At 40.0% G+C, this 20,495-nt stretch overlaps 1 protein-coding gene across 1 annotated transcript in view; it reads left to right on the forward strand.

Moving 5' to 3' along the window:
• The window catches only part of SLC25A13 (solute carrier family 25 member 13), a 214,526-nt gene that overhangs the window by 89,687 nt on the left and 104,344 nt on the right, over positions 1-20,495 (forward strand). Inside the window, exon 4 of the mRNA XM_060020496.1 lies at positions 438-553. Coding sequence (XP_059876479.1) covers positions 438-553 — 116 coding nt within the window. The remainder of the gene's footprint in view (positions 1-437; positions 554-20,495) is intronic.

The raw sequence follows: 20,495 nt of genomic DNA on the forward strand, positions 1-20,495 counted from the left end.
ATATTTCGTGGCCAGTTTATCTATATTCTATCCCCTGCCCCAATATCATCCTTTAGTTCAATCCTCATGTGGTCAGTGGATATCAGTAATGAATGAATCTTTGTGAACCATTTTTACATGGTGTAGGAAGGTATTAATGAATGACTGAGCTGGTCTGTTTTGTTGTTAACAACCATATATTAATCTAAAGTGTCTAAGCTTTATTTTTAGAATTAATGTGTCACCATATCCTCAAATCTGTCGTGTCTTTTAGATTCTCTGTGTTATTTCCGTCCACTCTATGTAAAAGGAAATGCTAAGTGTTTATACATGTTTTTAGGTTTGAATTTTATTTTTTGACAGTGACGTTTTATTTTTTTCCCTTAGTGTATATTTGTGTATGCTTTTATCTTCCACAAGCTACTGACTTTATGCTTTGTGCTTGTTTTGTGTTGCAGATTAATATCCTTTCAAGAATTTGTGGCGTTTGAATCTGTCCTGTGTGCCCCAGATGCTTTGTTCGTGGTGGCCTTCCAGCTGTTTGACAAAGCTGGCAAAGGAGAAGTCACTTTTGGTAAGGGGCGTGAGTGTGTGCACACCTAAGGAAGTGCAGACCTGTGTGAGCGGTTTGGGTTTTTTTCCCAAGAATGAAGTGTATGGAAATGGTTTTAAGAAGTTAGCCTATCCCTTTTAACAAAGATATCTCGGTGTTTTGAGGCTCCAGTTCTTGAAAAAAAAGTCTCCCTTCGTGAAAAATTAAGTTTCTGGCTTAGTAGTTTAGATGCTCTGCTTTCGTTGTAAGGTGAGGGAGGATGGAGCACGACTGAGTCACAGGGTCGTAGAAGGTGAGAGACAGGATTTGACCGTCCACCTCATTCCCTTCACAGTCAGTAGTGCTTTCCAGGATTAGAATGAAGACGTTAATAAAGTGCCTAAGAACAGAAGGGATTCATGTTCCCAGTACCTTGTGTCCTTACCTTGTCCTCATGGAGTAGCTGGAGTCCAGAGGCAGCGCGCGAGATGGTAATTTGGAGCGGTACGTGGAGAACCCTGTTCTTCTCAATAACACGTTTCCCTCTGGCTGGGCTGGCAGTGTCTGCTGTGCTGCCCCCGCCTTTATTGGGGGACGCAGCACCATCTTCATGGGGCTCAGCCGCCAAGCTGCGGAACACCCTGAAGTCTCCTAAGCATTAGGAGAAAGGGAAAACCAGGACATGGTGGGGCAGTGGTATGTTCTTGTTTAAAAGTAAACTGGTTACTGAAGATACATTGGGCAGAAGACACCACATTTCCCTCGGACTGTGCCGTGTCCAGCGTATGTTATCTGTGCGTGTGAACCCGGTGTAGAAAGCATTGCTGTGGAGAATTTTGGAGCCCTTTTGGGGCACACAGATTGTGCATTTCAGGGGAAATGGGTAATGTACCCATTTTAAATGTCTTTGTTCCTTGTCTCTAATTTATTCACACTTCTTGGTCTTGTCTTACCTGTACGTCGTGAGGAATGTACAGATGGGGGAAATACAGATGGTGTAATAGAGCACCATCTGTTCTGGATGGTTCTGGAATTGGAGAGACTTAGCTCCTCCCAGCTCTGCCATTTTTGTCTCTGAGTCAAGTTAATTATCCTTTCAGGTCTTTATTTTCCTTATCAGAAATGAAGATAATAACTACATAAAGTATAGGTAAGGCAGCCTTCCCCTCCCCCACCCATTCCTCAACGTTCACTTGACATGACTGTTATTTAAGGCTAGATCAGCCAGGGCAGAGGCAAAAACACATATATTTACCTGGTTTTCTTTCATGTATTCTAGAAGCTCAGATGCTTTCCGTTAATACTTCACGAGGATTATTTGATATTTTAAAATCCCTAGAATAATTTTAGTTTTTGCCTCTCCCATCACCCAGTTCCTCTAGTGGGAATACCAATAAAAATGTTCCCACTAAAACCTCCAAATAATAAATGAGCAGCTAGCTCATGGTGGTGTTGATTTACCCGGTGGAAGTCAGTTTGATGAGAACGTTATGATGACGTTTCCTCGGGGTGAACAACAAGGGGAACCTGTAAGTTTGCGTGAGCTCAGCACGGGTGTGCTCGCTCTCTCGTCTTCCTCCTTTCTGCAGCAAATCTGGAGGGAGGGCTGGAAGAGAGCTGGATTGGAGATGGGGGGCTGAGGAACGGATTTCCGGCATTTTCCCGACTCCGATCAGTCTTCCGTCGTGGGCATGAAGTGGCGGGGCTGATGTTACCACCAGCACACCACTGGCCTGGCGGAGGAAAGAAGCAAGAGACTTTGCCAGTGCTGGGAGGGCTGTGTGTGTGTTAGTGTGGTTAGGAGAAAAGAACAGGTAAAGCAGCAGAATGTGGGAGATGGGAGTCATCTGTGAATTGTAGAAAGAACGTGGCATGACAACTGTTTCTGCTTCTCTCTAGCTGTTGGTTAATGGACAAGTCATTTCCGATTTCTGAGCCTTATTTTCCTTATCTACAAAATCAGGGTAATAACCTACCTTCCAGGACTATTGCACATAAACGGGCCATGTGGAAAACAAAGGCCTTTATAAAAATAATATTACTAAAAGAAATAATGTGAGAGAACAAAGGAGGATTTCCTTTTTTTTCTCCTTCCTTTTCTTGTTCTTTGAGAAGCCCTTTATTTTAACTTGCAGTTTAACCACTGGTCAGGTAGCTGGGAATTTTGCTTACTATCTGTGCTGTGTTGAACACTGTCCCATCTCTGAAGACATACGAGAGTGCGTAAGACATCGGGGCTTCCAGGGGGCTACGATTCTGCTTCTGTCCTCAGCTGCATGTGACTGTGGTGGAAGAGTGCATAGCCCATCTCTCGATACCCTGCCTTCTGCAGGTAATTTATTCCAGAATCTTCCTGTCTCACAAAACACAAACAGGGTATGTCCTGTATCTGTTTATGAGGAGCCAGTGGCGTCCTCACCCTGTGGGTGTAATAAAATATAGCCTGGGCTTTTCTGAGCTGTTAATCCCCATTTAGGATTAAACTGAAAGAGCTATTCATAGTACAAAGAAGATACTCAAATGACCATCAAATTGCAAAATGATAGCTGACTTAACATTTTTCATGAGGTCGGGTAGAGTCATTCAGTGGAGGTGAGTGCTGTGTACAACAGGCTTTTGCCAAGTAAACACAATCATATGGGAGGTGTGGCAGCCTTAGGAGTGTTTTGTCAGCAGGTACCTTTAGAAGAAGCTAACAAATAAGTACATTTTTCAGGAAACTTGTAATGGGGTTGAAGAAATTTTTAAAAAAATGGAGTTGGGCAGAAAAGTGGACTTTCCTAGTCAATCCTGATCTCATAGCCCACAGTATTATAAGGGAATCCAGATCTGTGCCCTGGCTCTCTGTCCATATGAAGCTGTTTGAGAGACACACAGTGGCACTCTTTGCTCTGATTACTTCCTCAGCTCCCTGTAAATCCTTCACTCAAGAGTGACCCTTTTGTATATCAGAAGGTTGCCCTCCTGAGTGTGCATCTTTGGGAGGAGTAGGCATGGAGTGGCGAGAGAGGAAGGGCTCCTTTTTTAACCTCCCAGGTTGGCATGGTCAGCTGTGGTCACGGGGCGAGCACTGCGCTTGCACTAAACAGTGGGTCATCTGGGGCCTTCCCATGGGCTGCAGGGAAGGCTGGCAAGTGGCCTCAGATCCCCTATGTCTCCTGGCTTTGCATTTCATCCAGAGGAGAGCAGTTACACTCTTTATCTGTATACATATTAGGTTTCCACATAAGAGCTCATCTGAAGCAGGGCTTCTAGGACTAAGTCCAGTAAGCACCGGTATTTGTCAACAAGCCGGCAGTGTCAGTGCTCCCACTAATGCTGATTCTGATACACACTAAACAAAAATCAGATGGAGCGTTTCAGTGTCGCATTTCAGTGAAGCCTTGCCCCCTGTTCTCTGAGGCCTTGTTTATGTTTACCGTATTTTCATGTCCTGATCACTCCCTGTGTTTGCTACAATGAAAAGATCTTGATGAGGCCAATTTTGTTCCTTTGATATCTAGTTCATTATGTTCTCCTGTTTCCTTTGAGGGAAAACATATCTCCACTATTCTTGTTCTCACCATGTTTTCTTATTTTGATACCCGGTATTTGTAAGTGCATTTTATGATGCCAACAGGTGTATAACATGATATCAGTGTAAGTAGAAAATTCTGCTTAGCAATTTGCAATTCTGTGTGATTGGAGAGAAAAGTATTTTGTTCTAAATCTTTTCATTTGCATTTTTAGCCTATTTTATATGACAGTGATTTTTTACTCTTAATTTTTTCAAGTGTACTTTATTGAAGTAGAGCATACATGCAGAAGGATGCACGAATCCTAAGTGTACATTTTGATGACTTTGCACGGTGTACATACTTGTTTCACCACCATCCAGATCAGAAAGAGAATGGTACCAACACTCAGTAGGTCTCTTCCCAGTTACTGTTCCAATGGTAGCAAGGGATATTTATCACCGTCAATTGATTTTGCTTGCTTTTAAACTTAATAAAAATGGAGTGATACAGGATTTATTCTTTCATTCTCACTTTTGCTCAAATTTTATTTGTGAGATTCATCCATGTTTTTGCTATGTGTATTTTTATTTTGTTCTTTTTCTTTGCTGTGTAGTATTCCATTGTATAACTTTACCCTAATACGTTTACTCATTCTACAGTTGATAGACACTTGCACATTTCCAGTTTTGATTGCTACAAATATGCTTTGAACATTCTTTTATGTATTTTGGGGTGTGCATATGTGTAGGCATTTCTAGGAGCAGAATTGCTGGGTCGTAGAGAGCTTCCCTGGTGGTGCAGTGGTTAAGGATCCACCTGCCAATGCAGGGGACATGGGTTCGAACCCTGGGCCGGGAACATCCCACATGCTGCGGAGCAACTAAGCCCGTGTGCTACAACTACTGAGACTGCGCTCTAGAGCCCACGAGCCACAACTGCTGAGCCAGTGTGCTGCAACTACTGAAGCCCACATGCCTAGAGCCCGTGCTCCGCAACAAGAGAAGCCACTGCAATGAGAAGCCCGTGCACCGCAACGAAGAGTAGCCCCCACTCGCAGCAACTAGAGAAAGCCCACGCGCAGCAACGAAGACCCAACACAGCCAAAAATAAATAAAATAAATGAAGAAAAAAAAAGAATTGCTGGGTCTTAGAAAATGTATATATTTAGCTTTCAGTAGGTCTTACCAAACAGTTTTCCGAAGTGGTTGTACCAGTTTACATTCATACCATCAGTGTATGAGAGTTCTAGTTATTCTACTTCTTTGCAAACACTTGCTGTTATCAGTTACTTTCATTTTAGTGATATCTCACACTGTGACTTTAATTTGCATTTTTCTCATTACTTATGGGTTGTACAACTTTTAAAAAACTGTTTATTGACCACTTGAGTATCCTTTTTTTACTATGTGTCTATTTTCTAGATACAAGGGCTTTGTGGGTTGTATATTTCCAGATGTTTTTACTCTGTGACTTGCACTTTTACTCCACTTCATGGAGTCCTGAGGAACGTAAGTTCTTAATTTTAATGTAGTACAAATTACCAGCATTTTCTTTTATTGGTAGTGCTTTTTAAAAAAAAAATAATAATTTTTTCATTTTTGGCTGTGTTGGGTCTTCGTTGCTGCGAAGTAGTTGAGTTGGCTTCTCTTGTTGTGGAGCACGGGCTTCAGATCAGGGACAGCAAAGTTCTTCTGTAAAGCGCCAAATAGTAAATATTTTGGGCTTTGTGGGCCATAGGATCTCTGTCACAACTACTCAACTCTGCTGTTCCTATGGGTGCATGTGGCTATGTTCCAATAAAACTTAATTTGCAAAGACAGCTGGTGGCCAGTGGAACATAGTTTGCTGACCCTTCCACCAGAGTATTAACAGGAGCATACACAAGTTGATGATAAGACTAGGGATTAAGACACTTAGTAGAATGGGTAGGTTGTGGTGATATTTGGATATTTGCAATGAGCTGTGAAACAAAGAACGTTCTCTTCTTTGTGTCTAATATGGTTTGGTTAGCTTCATTGAGAAAGTGACTTTTGAACACAAATTTGAAAGAAGTCTAAGGCAATTGATCATATAGAATAAGGAAGAAGGAGGGGAAGAGACTGTCCCAGGTGAAAGGAATGACCTTTGCCCAGGTTGGAAGACTGGAGTGTTCTTGGCACATTTGAGGAACAGCAAGGAGGACTCATGAGAATTGAGTGAGGCAGGGCGTCCTGGTAGGAGAGGAACTCAGAGAAGTAATGGATCTGATCAAGGAAGGCCCTGTAGGCCAAGGTTAGGACTTGACTTTGATGGTAAGTGAACTGGGAAACCATTGCAGGGTTTTTTGTTTTTGTTTTTGTTTTTAGCAGGAGATTGTCATGATCTGGTTTATATTTTAACAGCATCATTCTGGCTGTTGGTTGAGAATAAACTATAGAAGGGCAAGAGCAGGAAGAGAGAGAACAATAATTCAAATGAGACATCATGGTGGCTTGGGTGGGAGTGAGGTTAGGGATATATTGAAGAGAGAATCAATAGGGTTCTCTGATGGGTTGGACATGGCCTGTGAAAGAGAGAAGAGGCAAGAAAGATTCTAAACTCTTTGGCCAGATCAACTGGAAGGGTGGAGTTATCAACTGATAACTTGGAGGACTGAAGGCTTGGGGATGGTGGGGGAAAGAAGAGGAGCTCACTTTTGGATGTGTTAGTTTGATGCCTTTAGATATTTAAGTGAAGATGTCAAATAGGCACTTAGATATCTGAGTGTGGAATTTGGGAGATAGAAATTTGGTAGTTATCAGAAAATAGTGTTTGAAGCCATTTAACTGGATGAGTGAGTTAGAAGAATAAGGAAAGATAGGGGTGTCTATTGAATGCTTACTATGTTGTAGGACTGGAGATACAGCAGTGGCAAGACTAAAAAGTCCTGATCAGATGTTTTAGGGAGAGAGACAGTAAACAAGTAGAACATGACATCATACTATATATTCTCTATCTACAAGGTAAAACAGGCTAGGTAGAGAGGAGGGATAGAAGCTATCCAAGCAGACCTGGAAGAGTCTGTGCACCAAGGTGACGTGATACAGGCTGTGTATTGCAGGAGATGGAGCTAGAGGGTCTGGAGGTGATGGTCACTTGAGAGGTGCTTCGACAGTCTAGGCAGGGGTAATGCAGGCCTGGACTGGACCCCACCAGGGCCATTCCAGAGGGTGAATCCTATATGACTTGGCTCCTGACGGACTGTAGTAAAAAGGAGATCAAAGGAAAGAAGAGGGACCCAGTAGTAGCTACTGAGTTTGTTCTGTTCCAATGACATGTGGTTTTACATGATCTCTTGAGAGAAGGGATATAGCTGTCATTTTAATCTTGAAGTTTATTGATCACTTACTACTGAACTCACCCTGAGCTAAGTGCTTTATATGTAATTGATTATTTAACCCTCAGAACCTAGGAGGTCTGTACTATTATAATTCTCATTTTTCTTATGAGGAAATGGCCTTGGGGAGGTTAAGTAACTTGTCTGTGGTCCTGGAGTTGCCTGTGGTGGAGCCAAGGTAGCAGCCAGAGGACGGCCAAGCGTTACTCACTGTTCCACACTGCCTCCCTCTGGTGATGGCTGTGCTCTGTGAGGACGGCCTGCCTTTGTAATCTAGATAGGTGCTGATTCATCCTTTGTGGTTTCAGTCTTTTTATCAGACATTAGAGGGATTTAATAATTTTTCATGAAGAAGTAAAGAACAATACACGAATGAATTAAGATTTTGTTTATATGACCGTACTGGAAAGTAATTATAAGGAAGAATGTACCTGGATTAGAGTTCTCAGTACATGTAGAAATTTGCCTTGGTTACAGAGACGTCCAAGGAATTTGTTGAAATGCACTTGTTGTGAGCTTTACCCAGGAGGCTTTATCTTTTGATGTGAGCAGAATTTTGAGTGGAGGGGGAATGACAGAGTGGTGGGAGGGGAAGGAGAGTTGGCCTTTGTGCAGGTTGAGGATAGTAGAGGAGACCCTTGATTGAAATGTGGGTGCTGGGAGCCAGGGCCCCATGTGATGGTGCACCCACCACAGCCCTCTAAGCAGGAGTTTTAATTTGATAGGAGAGGCAATTGGGAGTCCTGCAGGGTTGTTGAGAGGACAGGGACGGGATGCGAATGATGCTTGGAAAAGGTGAGTTTTGTTGCATTGGTTGGAGTGGGGCAAAGCCAGAGGCAGACGTGTCTGTGATCCTTGTGTAAGCTTCCCATACCGCTGTGAAACAGGCAAATGGGTGATCACTCCCATTTTGTGAGTGGAAGAACTGAAAGTCAGGGTTTGAAAGGACTTACCTGCCCTCTGAGCAAGTTGGTACAGGGTGGTTTTCCAACACTTCCATTTTCGCAAGTTTCTTATTTGTTGATGCTGGGAAAGCAAAGCATTATTGTTAGGAATTTTAAGAAAGTGTGTGTGTGTGTGTATTTAGTGAAACTGTTAATCTGATATATTTAGTGCATCCACCAGTGATTGTTTTTTTCATGATGCTAATTTAACATTAACTATTCCTATTTATGAATATTTCTTCAGTAGTTGTGTCTGCAGTAGGCGCCAGTAATAGCCTAACTCAATAGTAGTGGAGGACCTGAATCTTACCTTTGTCTAGCGTAAGTCACAATTGACCTTCTGAAAATTCAGAGTATGTTGTATACCAGAATACTTCCTCAAGTGGAAATATAAAATTTTTATTTGCTTAATGCCGTCACATGTTTTTCTTTTCCTTTGACTTATCTTTTTCATTACTCTTGAACAAAATTTCATGAAATGTTTTATATGCAGTTGTAAAGCTTCCATTCTTAGTATGTGAACATAAGCCCCCAGTGTCATTATTGTGGTGGTGGTGGGGTGTGTGTGTGTGTGTCCGCCTGCAATTTTTCATTGACCTTTAGCAACAGGGATTCTCAACTTTCTGGTTCTAGATAAGTGTTAGGAAGTCCATGAATGGCCACAGTTGTTAGTTGTGTTTTGTCTAAATGAGCATTTGCCTTTAGCAAGTCTGAAAGGAGTCCTGCCAAAGGGTAGGAACTGCTTTTTGAAGAGGGACAGCTGAATGAGTAGACATATATCTTATTTAATACTTTTCTAGCATTGCTGTTTAAAAACTTCAATTGTAAAATAGTCTTTGCCCTGAGCTACACTGGGAGAGTTGGCTGCCTTGCTCCTTCGGCTCTGTCAGTTGGCCTGGAATCCAAAAGAAACGAGCACAGTATTGATTTTGTATTATAAGCTGCTGTGGCCTCTTGTCCTTTAATCTTAACTATTGAGTGATATTGTGAGTTTGGGTGCTTTAAAGTGGTGTCTCCTGTTAACGTTGTGTGAGAGAGGATTCTCCTATTAGACAGTCATAAGGCCCCAAAGTTTTAGTCTACGAAGGCTCTGAGAAGTCCTGCAGAAAATGTAAATTAACTTTGACAAACTATTTGAACAGAACCTACCTTTCTTTTGTATGTGAGACGTAAACAGAATCCACAGAACTAGTGAAGCGATTTCTAATGTCCTTCTCTAGTTAATTCTTTGACGTGTATATTGGTGTTTGGAGGGGCCCTTCCTGGGTTCACAGTTGGATTTTGTGCAGGAACACCTGCTGTGATGAAAGTGAATTGGAATGCTCTGGGAAAACGGACAGGCTAGATGACACAAGGAACTATGTGGAAACAACCCGCTTCAGTCATTCTGATTCAAGTTGCAGAAAATGATGAGAGCTAGAAGTACGCAGATAAGTTTTGAAGGTAGACACTCAAATTTAATAATAAATGTAAAAAACTAGAGGAATGCAGGTATCGGAGTAGAAGAGGACAAAACTTTAGCCATAATTTTTGAAAGCTCACTACGAAGAAGGTCATTTATTAATACCTTTGTAAAGACACTTGGAAAATGAAATATTCAAAACGATAACTGAGGGGAAAATGGTTCTGAGAGTCAGAAGGACCAATTATTTGAGCAAAGTTCTTTGTTAATATTCATTCTGATTTTGATGTTTCACAAAAACAACAGGTTATTTTGGTGAGAGGACGTTATTGCCCGATAGTAGATTTTATTTCATATTTTGGGGGGACCCACGTATATTTTCTTAAGACACATTCCAATAGAGAATGAGAATATTGAGTAAGAGCAGTGTGAGTTTTGAGAGGAAATAACCTCAGCATTGATGAGGACTGCGGTGTGCCCAGGGACCGAGTGTCTTGTATGAGATCCTAGAGACTGTGCAGAAGCTGTTCCAGTTCATTGGGTCAAAAATCTACTACTTACGAAAAGCTAAATACGGATTTGCACGATTGACCATAATGGCTTCAATTTTGAAAGATAGTGGTATCAGAGAGCACTTCCAGTTGGTGGGATAATTTGAGAATCATCTATGCTCAAATGGCTAAAATATTGTACTTTTTGCTACTTCATCACCCCATTTTAAAAAGAGGGAGTGGGGGGGGGGGAAGGCCTGTTGAGAAGGTGGAGGAATGTCAATTGGAGAGAAAATCACAATAACTATGTGAAGCCACTCCTTAGTGAATAACCGCCTGAAGGGTAAACGTTCTTTAGAAGACTGTCGGTATGGAGAGGTCGAATCAGGGGACGTCTGCCCCGGGGGGGGGGGGGGGGGGGGGGTGTGTGTGTGTGTGTGTGTGTGTGTGTGTGTGTGTGTGTGTGTGTGTGTGTGTGTGTGTGTGTGTGTGTGTGTGTGTGTGTGTGTGTGTGTGTGTGTGTGTGTGTGTGTGTGTGTGTGTGTGTGTGTGTGTGTGTGTGTGTGTGTGTGTAAGATGAAGGGAGAAGAGAACTTGTGAATAGGAAAGAAGGTGTGGAGAACAGAAAGCTAACGGTAAATCCTAAAACTTGGAGCACTGGGAAAATTTGACTATTTTAAACAGTACTGCTCACTTAAAAATAGTAAAATTATACCATTATTCTTTCAGTATAAGAGGAGATAAAAATATAGTTTTTCTAAATTGGAAAATTTGCTGTAACCTTGCTGCTAATGACTGATTTCTTCCAACGGTTGCAAGGCTGTTTTTGCTCTGATAGGTTGATAAAGGAAACAAAATCAAGAATGTATTGGAAGTTCTCAGAGAAAATTACAGTTTAGGTATATGTTGGGGGTGGATAGTTAGACATTTTAATTGAAATAAAACAGTTTTATACTAATAAGGGATCACTGTGGGTGTACATTTGTAGTACATTTGCTCTTGAACATTTAAGTAGGGTTAAATGTATGTTAATGCTTTTGCAAGAAAATTATTTTTGATAACATCCGTCTAAGGAAACTAGCTTAGGAAATTGGTGTTTTAAACAATAGAGATATTATACTTGCATTTAGGGAATGAATTAGGATTCTTTGTACTGCTTTAAAATTTTCAAAGAGTTGGAGTCTTTTGGTGTGTTCCTCTCTAGTGGTAAGGAAAGTTAACAGTAATTAACACAACAGACGATTAAAGCAAGCTTACACGTCTGCACAGTGACCGCAGTCTGCTGTATACCTCCAAACACCATTTTAACTGACCTACTTTTTTTGTTTGTTTGTTTTGGTTTGGTTTTTTTTTGTTTGTTTGTTTTGGTTTGGTTTTTTGCGGTACGCGGGCCTCTCACTGCTGTGGCCTCTCCCGTTGCGGACCACAGGCTCCGGACGCGCAGGCTCAGCGGCCATGGCTCACGGGCCCAGCCGCTCCGCGGCATGTGGGATCTTCCCAGACCGGGGCACAAACCCGTGTCCCCTGCATCGGCAGGCGGACTCTCAACCACTGCGCCACCAGGGAAGCCCTGACCTACTTTTGATTTTATGAAAGACTGCTAATGATTTATTCTGTCCAATTGAAAATAACTTTTTTCTGGCAGATAGATTGAAAACATCTCAGTTGGCCTCTCTTGCTGTTTGATTTAGATAGTGCATGTGATAGAAGATTAATATCGAACGCTAAGTAGCTGCCAGCCTGTAACGTTTTTCATTGTTAACCAGCATTCACCATGATGACTTACATAGCGAATTAATCTTGAGGATTTATAGATCCATTAGGCTTTAGAATAGGAAGGGTTCTTATCAATAAGGCAGAGCACGAGTTCTCGTTGCAATAACGTGGGGGGGGGGTGTTCATGACAACTGCAGGCTCCCTGGCTCCATCGCAAATCTGCTGAATCAGAATATTTGGGCGTGGGGCTTGGGAATGTGTTTTGAACAAGCTCTCCAAGGGAACGCGTTTCACACTGCAGCTGAACAACGGCTGGTGTCATTTATGGCTTTATTTCATGGATGTGGAAAGAGGCACAGAGAGGGGACGGTGACTGGTATCGTAGGAACCACAACTTTGTCTTCCAGCACTACTAGATGGGTGATGTTCTGTTCTAGAATGCCACGTGACCTCATATCAGGGTAGTCCCATCCCTCTCTACATACAGAACTGGAAGAGGTTTAAGTTAGCCCTAATTTCTACATGTACCAACACCATATATGACTTCGAAATAATATTCAGCTCAGCTCGACTGTGTGTGTGTACGCAAGCGCTGTGTCTGCCTGTGTGCTCATTTTTTTGAAAGATACTTATCACCACTGTACCCGCATGTTCAGAATGATAGTAATAATAATACAAAGTTTACAGGGGCTTATAGAGATCTCAATTTAATGAGAAGAGCTGAGTGTGTGAAGTACTTATTCTGTACTTACTCTGTTTTAATGGCACCCATTTTCCCCCTAGAACTTCCTTGAGCAAGTCTGAATTGTAGCCAGAATACTTCTTTCCTCTTCAGACCCTTAACTGTGATTAATAGAAAAAGGCACTTGTCAAAAGGGTTTGAAATGGCAAACCTTGATATTGGCCCATGTGGCAGTAGAGATAGGTCTGTATCCACTTACTCCATTATGCTATTTAACTTCCGAATTCAACAATTTGTCTTGTGCTCCCTGCTTAAAAGACGATGGCTGTATAAGCTGTTGTTAACCATATCAGCAGGGTGAAATATTATTTCCCTTCGAACGAAACCACAACTTTCTTTGAGGATTTAGCACACATTAGAAAAAGCACCCCAGTGAAGCTGCTGAAGAATAAAGGGCACTGTTCAGCAACTCTCCCTTTGCCTCTGAGAGGGATGGATTACTTTCGGGTTTAACTGAAACATCCTTTTTGTGTTTATTGTATTAATGAAATTTTTAGGATCCATGAGAGAGAGATTGTGGTTCAGTGTTTGAAATAATGTAGCTTGATGAACCTTTTTTATTTTAATGGGAAACTTGTTTTCCTTGATTTGCAGCTTCAAAGAGTGAATCTTTTGGAAATTAAAGTGCATTAACTTAGTTATTCTGTATGGAAACAAAAACATAGAAAGTAAAAATTTGCATAAGTGAAGACCTCGATGATTTCAGATTATAGTGTGGTAGAGGTTAAGGAATAAGAGGCCATAGAATTTGTAAAAACAAATTCAGTCTAACCACTTAATGGCATGTGCAAGTAATTTGCCAATTAAATATTTCTAGTATCTGAAAGATCTTCAAAGTAAAGAGTGGTGGTTCTTAATCTTTCTTAATTTCATACTTTCAGAAACATAATGGAAAATTACTTAGTTTTTTTATCACTTTTCATTCAGAATTTTAATATATGAGCTAAAAGAGGATGATTTTAAGTATTTGAGGAAAATTATTGCTTTTTGAGATATGTGTAAACTATGATATTTCCAATCACTCTGTGCCTGATTCTTTTTTTTTTTTGTATCTTTTGTAAATATTTGGTGCCCAGATAACAATCTTCATTATAATTAAGACGTTAGATTTTGGAATTTTACCATTTTAATGGTCACCTGCTATGTTTAGAACATTGTACTGGGCACACTTGGCTACAACCCTCGAGTTATTTTACTCCCGTTTTACACATTGAGAGAATGGAGTCAGGGTAAGTAATTTGCCTAATATCACTCATTAGTAGGAAGCAGATTTGAGGGTTCCAGGTTATTTTTAAAAACACAGCTTTATTTAGATATAATGCACCCATTTAAAGTGTATGATGCAATGTTTTTTCGTCTGTTCACATATTTGTGTAACCATCATCAGTTTTAGAATATTTTCATCACCCCAGCAAGAAACCCCGTACCTTAGCAATCCTCACTCCCCAATCCCATTTTCCCCTAGCCCCTCCAGTCCTAAGCAACCACTAATCTACTTTCTGTCTCTCTGGATTTGCCTTTCATATACATGGAATCATACAACATGTGGTCTTTCATGACTAGCTTCTTAGTATAATGTTTTCAAGGTTCATCCATGTTGTAGCATGTAATAGTACTGTATTCCTTTTATTGAGGATGTCACATTGTTATAGATATACCACATATTGTTTATCCATCCTTCAGTTAATGGATATTCTGGTTGTTTCCACTTTTTGGCTATTGTGAATAATGCTGCTATGAACATTTGTGTACAAGTTTTTAATGTGAACATATATCTTCATTTCTCTTGGATATATACCTAGGAGTGGAATTGCTGGGTCACATGGTAACTATGTTTAACTTTTTGAAGAACTACCAAACTCTTCCAAAGTGACTGTGCCATTTTTACATTCCCACAAGCAGTGTATGAGGGTTTCAGATTTCTTCACATCCTCACCAACACTTGCTACTTGTGGGGGTAAAGTGGTATCTCATTGTGATATCTCGTTTGATTTACATTTCCTTAAAGGCTAATGATGGGAACATCTTGTCATGTGCTTATTGGCCATTTTGTCTTTGGAAAAATGTCTGTTCAAATCCTTTGCCCATTTTAAAAATTAGATGAATTGTCTTTTTGAGTTGCAAGAGTTCTTTATATATTCTAGAGTTCTTTATCAGATATGTGATTCGCAAAACTTTTCTCCCATTCTGTAGTCTGTCTTTTAACTTTGTCGATGGTATCCTTTGGAGTACAAAAGTTTTCAATTTTGAAGATGTCCAATTTATATATTATTGTCCTTGGTTGCTTGTGTTTTTTTGTTTTTGTTTTTTTCTGTTTTTGCAGTATGCGGGCCTCTCACTGTTGTGGCCTCTCCTGTTGCGGAGCACAGGCTCCTGACGCGCAGGCTCGGCGGCCATGGCTCACGGGCCCAGCCGCTCCGCGGCATGTGGAATCTTCCCGGACCGGGGCACGAACCCGTGTGCCCTGCGTCGACAGGCGGACTCTCAACCACTGCGCCACCAGGGAAGCCCCTGCTTGTGTTTTTGATACTATATCTAAGAAACTATTTTCCAATCCAGAGCCATAAAGATTTATGCCTACATTTTCCTTTAAAAGCTTCACAGTTTTAGCTCTTATATTTAGGTCTTTGCTCCATTTTTAAGTTAGTTTTTGTATATGGTGTGAGGTTGGGTCCCACCTTACTTCTTGCATGGTTGTCCCAGCACCATTTGTTGAAAAGACTAATCTTTCCCTATTGAATTATCACCCTTGTTGAAAATTAACTGACCATAAATGTAAGGGTTTATTTCTTGACTCTCAGTTCTATTCCATTTGTCTTGTATGTCTATCTTTATGCCAGTACCACACAGTCTTGATTACTGTAGCTTTGAGGTAAATTTGAAATACAACTTTTTTCTTCTTTCTCAAGATTGGTTTGGTTATTCTGGGTCTCTAGAATTTCCATATGAATTTTAACGTCTGCTTGTCAATTTCTGCAGACACCAGCTGGAATTTTGATAGGGATTACACTGAATCTGTGTATCACTTTGGGGAGTATTACCATCTTAACAGTATTAAGACCTCCCATCTATGAACATGGAATTTGGATTTATTTAGATCATCTTTAATTTCTTTCAACAGTGTTTTATAGTTTTTAGAGTACACGTTTTGCATGTCTTTTGTTAAATTTTTTCCTAAGTATTTTATTCTTTTTGAGGCTATTGTAAATTGAATTGCTTTCTTAATTTCATTTTTGGGTTGCTTACTTCCAGTGTGTAGAGATACAGTTGATTTTTGTATATTGATCTTGTATCCTTCAACAGTGCTGGACTTAGTAGTTCTAATGGTTTTTACGTGGATTCCTTAGGACCTTGAATACGCAAGATCATGTCATCTATGACCCAGCTTTTAAAAATCACAACTGTTTCCACTGCAACCATACTGTGTAGCCTGGGAAACTTATTGGGGGAAATCAGTTGACTTTTTGAGGTTATATTTAGGTAAGAAACGATTACCACTTCGTAATTATCTTTTTATAATCTTAAAAAAAAAGTGCAGCAGACTTTCAGGCTAGAAACATTTGTGGAGAAAGCAAAGTCCCCAAAAATAAGCCCAAAGACTCTTTGAGCTTATTTGGTGAAGTCTTGCTTTAAATACTATCACCATTATTTGGTGATATTATGGGAACTATAGACCTTCCAAACATAGTTTGTTTGGCACATATTGAAATAACAATGATTATACTTTGAGATAAGCACTCTAATTTGTTTTTACTTTCAGGAGGAGTTGGCTGAGCTAAGAAAACTATGATTTTAAATATCCAAAATATATATCTAGTGCTTCATTTATATTTCATTGCTAATTCAGTTTTGCTTCTTTGCCTACATGACCTCAACCTGGGGGTAAGATTTTAAGACCTTGTGCTTTAGACTAGGAGAGACCTTCTAATTTTTTTAAGTTAGTAATCTGCCAAGTGATGCTTATTTGAAAGCCATCAGCAGGTGCCTTATGAATTATAGTCGTATTTATTTGTTTATTAATTTGCTTATTTCACGGAACCAAGGGACCAAAAAGCGTAAAACATTTTTCTCTTTCCTCTCCAGGACTGCAAGTTAGGAAGTTAGGTTTGAAAAGCTCAGGGAATGGTAAAGATTTAGTGATAGGATGACTCTAAGATGGACTCCTAGAGTCTTTTATGGTAAAGCTCATGGAATTTTCCATGAAAGTGAGAGTACAGAGCAGTTTTGAAAATCACTTTGGTTTTTAGTTTCTGATTTTCCAACTATATGATGGAAGGAGTACTCTTACCTCTCATTGTCTCACCAAGGCATGGAGAAATGTTAAAACAATCAAATGTTAAGTGAGAAAGCTATTTGAGCCTCCTAAAAGGAGAAGAGAATATTAACCTGAGATGATATTACAGTGTCTTCCAAAGTGAGGGGGGAAATTCCAGAACCCATTGTGACTATTGGGCTTAGAGATGTTTGTTTTCATGAATGTACAGGAAAATGTTGAGGCCAAGCATTTCGGAAAATCAGTGCTCCCGAATGACTTCTTGTAGCGGGATGAAGTATTCAGACTTAAGAATCTATAAAATATTTTCAGAGAAAAAATGTGAGAGTTCCAGAGTGACAAAATTTAATATTTTAATTTCTTAAAAGAGTTGATTAGCCTTGAAAATGACTATAGAAATATTGGTAGTTTTCCTCTTTATCAGTAATAATAATGCTCATATCATTTGGTTTGTCCAGGTAGAATGACTTGGTAATCTTATGATATTTGAGTATTCAAGCCTCTGTTAGGTAAGTTAGGAGAGTGAAAAATAAATTTTGTAGAGATTGTATCAAGTGGTAAAAAACTCCAGGTCTTATTTTTCTGCAGAATTCCATGACCAACTGTTCTTCCCGTAGCAACCTTTTCTTCACCACAAATGTAACATCAAGTCCTTAGGGTTTGAAAATAATATTTGCTGCTGGCAGGTGATGCCAACATCTGTAAGTGCCTAGACCAGGATCTGTCCTGTCTCAGTGGCTTTGGTCCAATATGTTTTGATTGGACCCTTAATTCACTTCAAAAGAAATGAACCCTTCTTCATGCTGTTGCTCTTTACTGAAAAACTCGCTCACAGGTTCATCTGAATAAATCCTCCACAGCCTTTAGGACCCAGATCAAGTTTTACCTTCTCCAGAAAGCTTTTTTTTCTCCCACTGTTGTAAATGCATCCTTCCTTAAACTTGTGTTTCCTTGCCAAGAGGAACTGTTGCTGTTTAGCACTTAATCCAGTATACTGTTTGGATGTGTTGTTTAGTTATTTCTTGTGGATTAGACTTGGATTCAGCACCGTGTCTTCTCCTGCCCTCCTACTTCCCGCAGGACCTAATACAGTGCTCCCAGCTGTGCTGGCTAACTAAGGACTGACATTCTTACAGTGGCCAGTGTGTTAGAACGGCTGAGAACTGAAAATGGACCTCATTCTCAGGGTCGTGTAGTTTGTAAACTGTCCAACTCCAGGGAGCACTGGTCACATAGGCCATGAAGTGAATGTCAGTCACTGGATTGTGCAACTTGCATGTCCCCTTGGGTCTACAAGGGGCCTGTGTGTACACTTACTGCATGACATTAGGTCTTCTGGAGAATCTTTCCTACCTCCTTCCTTTCGTATTTTTTTGTCCGTTTCAGTGGGGAGTTTAAAAACCCTTCTATAAATCTTTAGAACAACGTTTTTCAAAATGAGGTTCTGGACCCTTGAATTAGAAAAACCCAGGAGGCTAATTAAAATGCAGGTTCTTTAGTTCACTTGAATCAGCCTAGGCCTGGGGCTGGAGACATTAATAAGGAAGACTGACAATTCTTTGTACTTCACTAAAATCTTAGGAAATGATTGTTGAAATGGCTTTTCAGTAGGGTGGAAACTGTAGTGCCTCAAAGGGTTAATACCACTGTCCTTAACCTGTTGCACTATTGTAAACCTTTTCTTCCTCATTTAAGTTCAACCACAACTTAGTGAATAGTTGCTCTATGCCCACCATTGTGCAGGCACAAGGGGAGAAGCAGATGTGAAAAATATGGCCTTTGTTCTGAAGGTGCTAATAATCTATGTAGAAAGAAAAGATGTATAATTAATGTGTATACTCACACAGACCTATCTGCATACCTATACAATACTATATAGAGATATCTTTTTAAAAACACATCAGTAGTTCAGGTCTGTAGGATTGACAGTTTGTACAGTTGAAACGTGTTTTAGAGATCACATATAGCTCTATACTTCAGGGGGACTAAATTTCAGTACTTCAGGCAGGCATTTGCATAAGAGAGACAAGCTCTCATGGAATAGTGGAGAAAGCTCTAGACTTAAGGTTCAAAGTTCACAGTTTTGAATTAAAGTCAGAGCTCTGGTAAGCAGTGAATGATAGTTAATTATAGGAAAAATAAGATTGTTGCTTAGAGTCCGTCACATTTTAAATTCATTTACTAAGTTTTGAGTAACCTAAATTTATTATATATATTTATAGTTTTATACCATATAAATATTAAAATGGATAATAAATGCCTTAGCTTTATATGCCAATATTGGGTTAATACCTTCTGTTACTTTTCTTTGTATTAATACATGTAATTTGCATATATTTAGCCTAAAACACATTTTTACTACTTCCAGCTGACACACCCTTTTTATAACATGCCTGCTTTTGTAAATGTCTCTCATCTTGCTTACGGTGGTAGCAGGAGATACGGAGGGTCTTTTTGGGTAACTTCCTCGTCACTGCTGTGGGAGTTCCTGTTGCTCATTGTAATAGTTTGCTGGGGTTGCCATAACAAAGTGCCACAGAGTGGGTGGCTTAAATGACAGAAATGAATTTTCTTACAGTTCCGGAAGCGAGAAGTCCCAAGATCAAGGTGTTGGCAGGATTGGTGTCTTTTGAGGCCTCTCTCCTTGGCTTGTAAATGACAGTCTTCGCCTTGTGTCTTCACGTGGTCTTCCTCTGTGCCTGTCCGTATCCTAATCTACTTTTCTTATAAGCATAGCAGTCATATGACATTAGGCCACCCCCCCGCAACGACCTCATTTTAACTTATCTCTTTGAAGAACTTGTCTCCAAAATATAGTCATATTTAAAGTCCTAGGGGCCATGGCTTCAACATACAAATGCAACACAGCACGTAGATCTCATGTCCTGTCACCTCTGAATTCTTCTATTACAACATACCAAACTTCATCATGAACTTCCGTCTTTCCAGCTCTATCACTAACTTCATCAAGATTTCCAGTGTTGGACTTTTTGTTCTCCAGAGTCATCATTTCTTTATGACTTTTACTTAACCTTCCATCTACCCATGTCTCCAATACTGGGTTAACACCTTCTGTTACTTTCTATAGGATGTTGAAGGAAAGGTCAAGAAAAGGAAGGACCTCGTTTTTGACAGCTATCCCATGATTATTGCATTGAAAGGTTATTTTACCAGAATGCTGGGCAGAGAGGAATCTTTATTTCACCAGCTTGGCAGAAAAATGGCCACCAAGTCATTTTTGTTTGTATATTTCTCTAAAATTTTATTATAGTATAGAAACTTTTTATAGAGTAAAAAATGGTGTGTTTTTTTTTCTTTTGGTCACATCTTTGTCATTTGAACATCGTTTCTCATTAGATCATTTATTGGTCTTGATTAGAAGATTGATTAGAAGATTGTGGGCCTTCCTTGAATCTATCCTGGGCCTGCTTCATACAGAGGCATAGAAATTTAGAATGGGAAAGGAGCTACAGGTTATCTAGGTTAATATCTATTCTATCACATATAGCCACTAGAATAATACCTAGCACATGGTTAGTGCCTAAGAAATGTTAGCTACTATTA

Source organism: Delphinus delphis, chromosome 9 (genome assembly GCF_949987515.2).
Source record: "Delphinus delphis chromosome 9, mDelDel1.2, whole genome shotgun sequence".
NCBI lineage: Eukaryota > Metazoa > Chordata > Mammalia > Artiodactyla > Delphinidae > Delphinus > Delphinus delphis.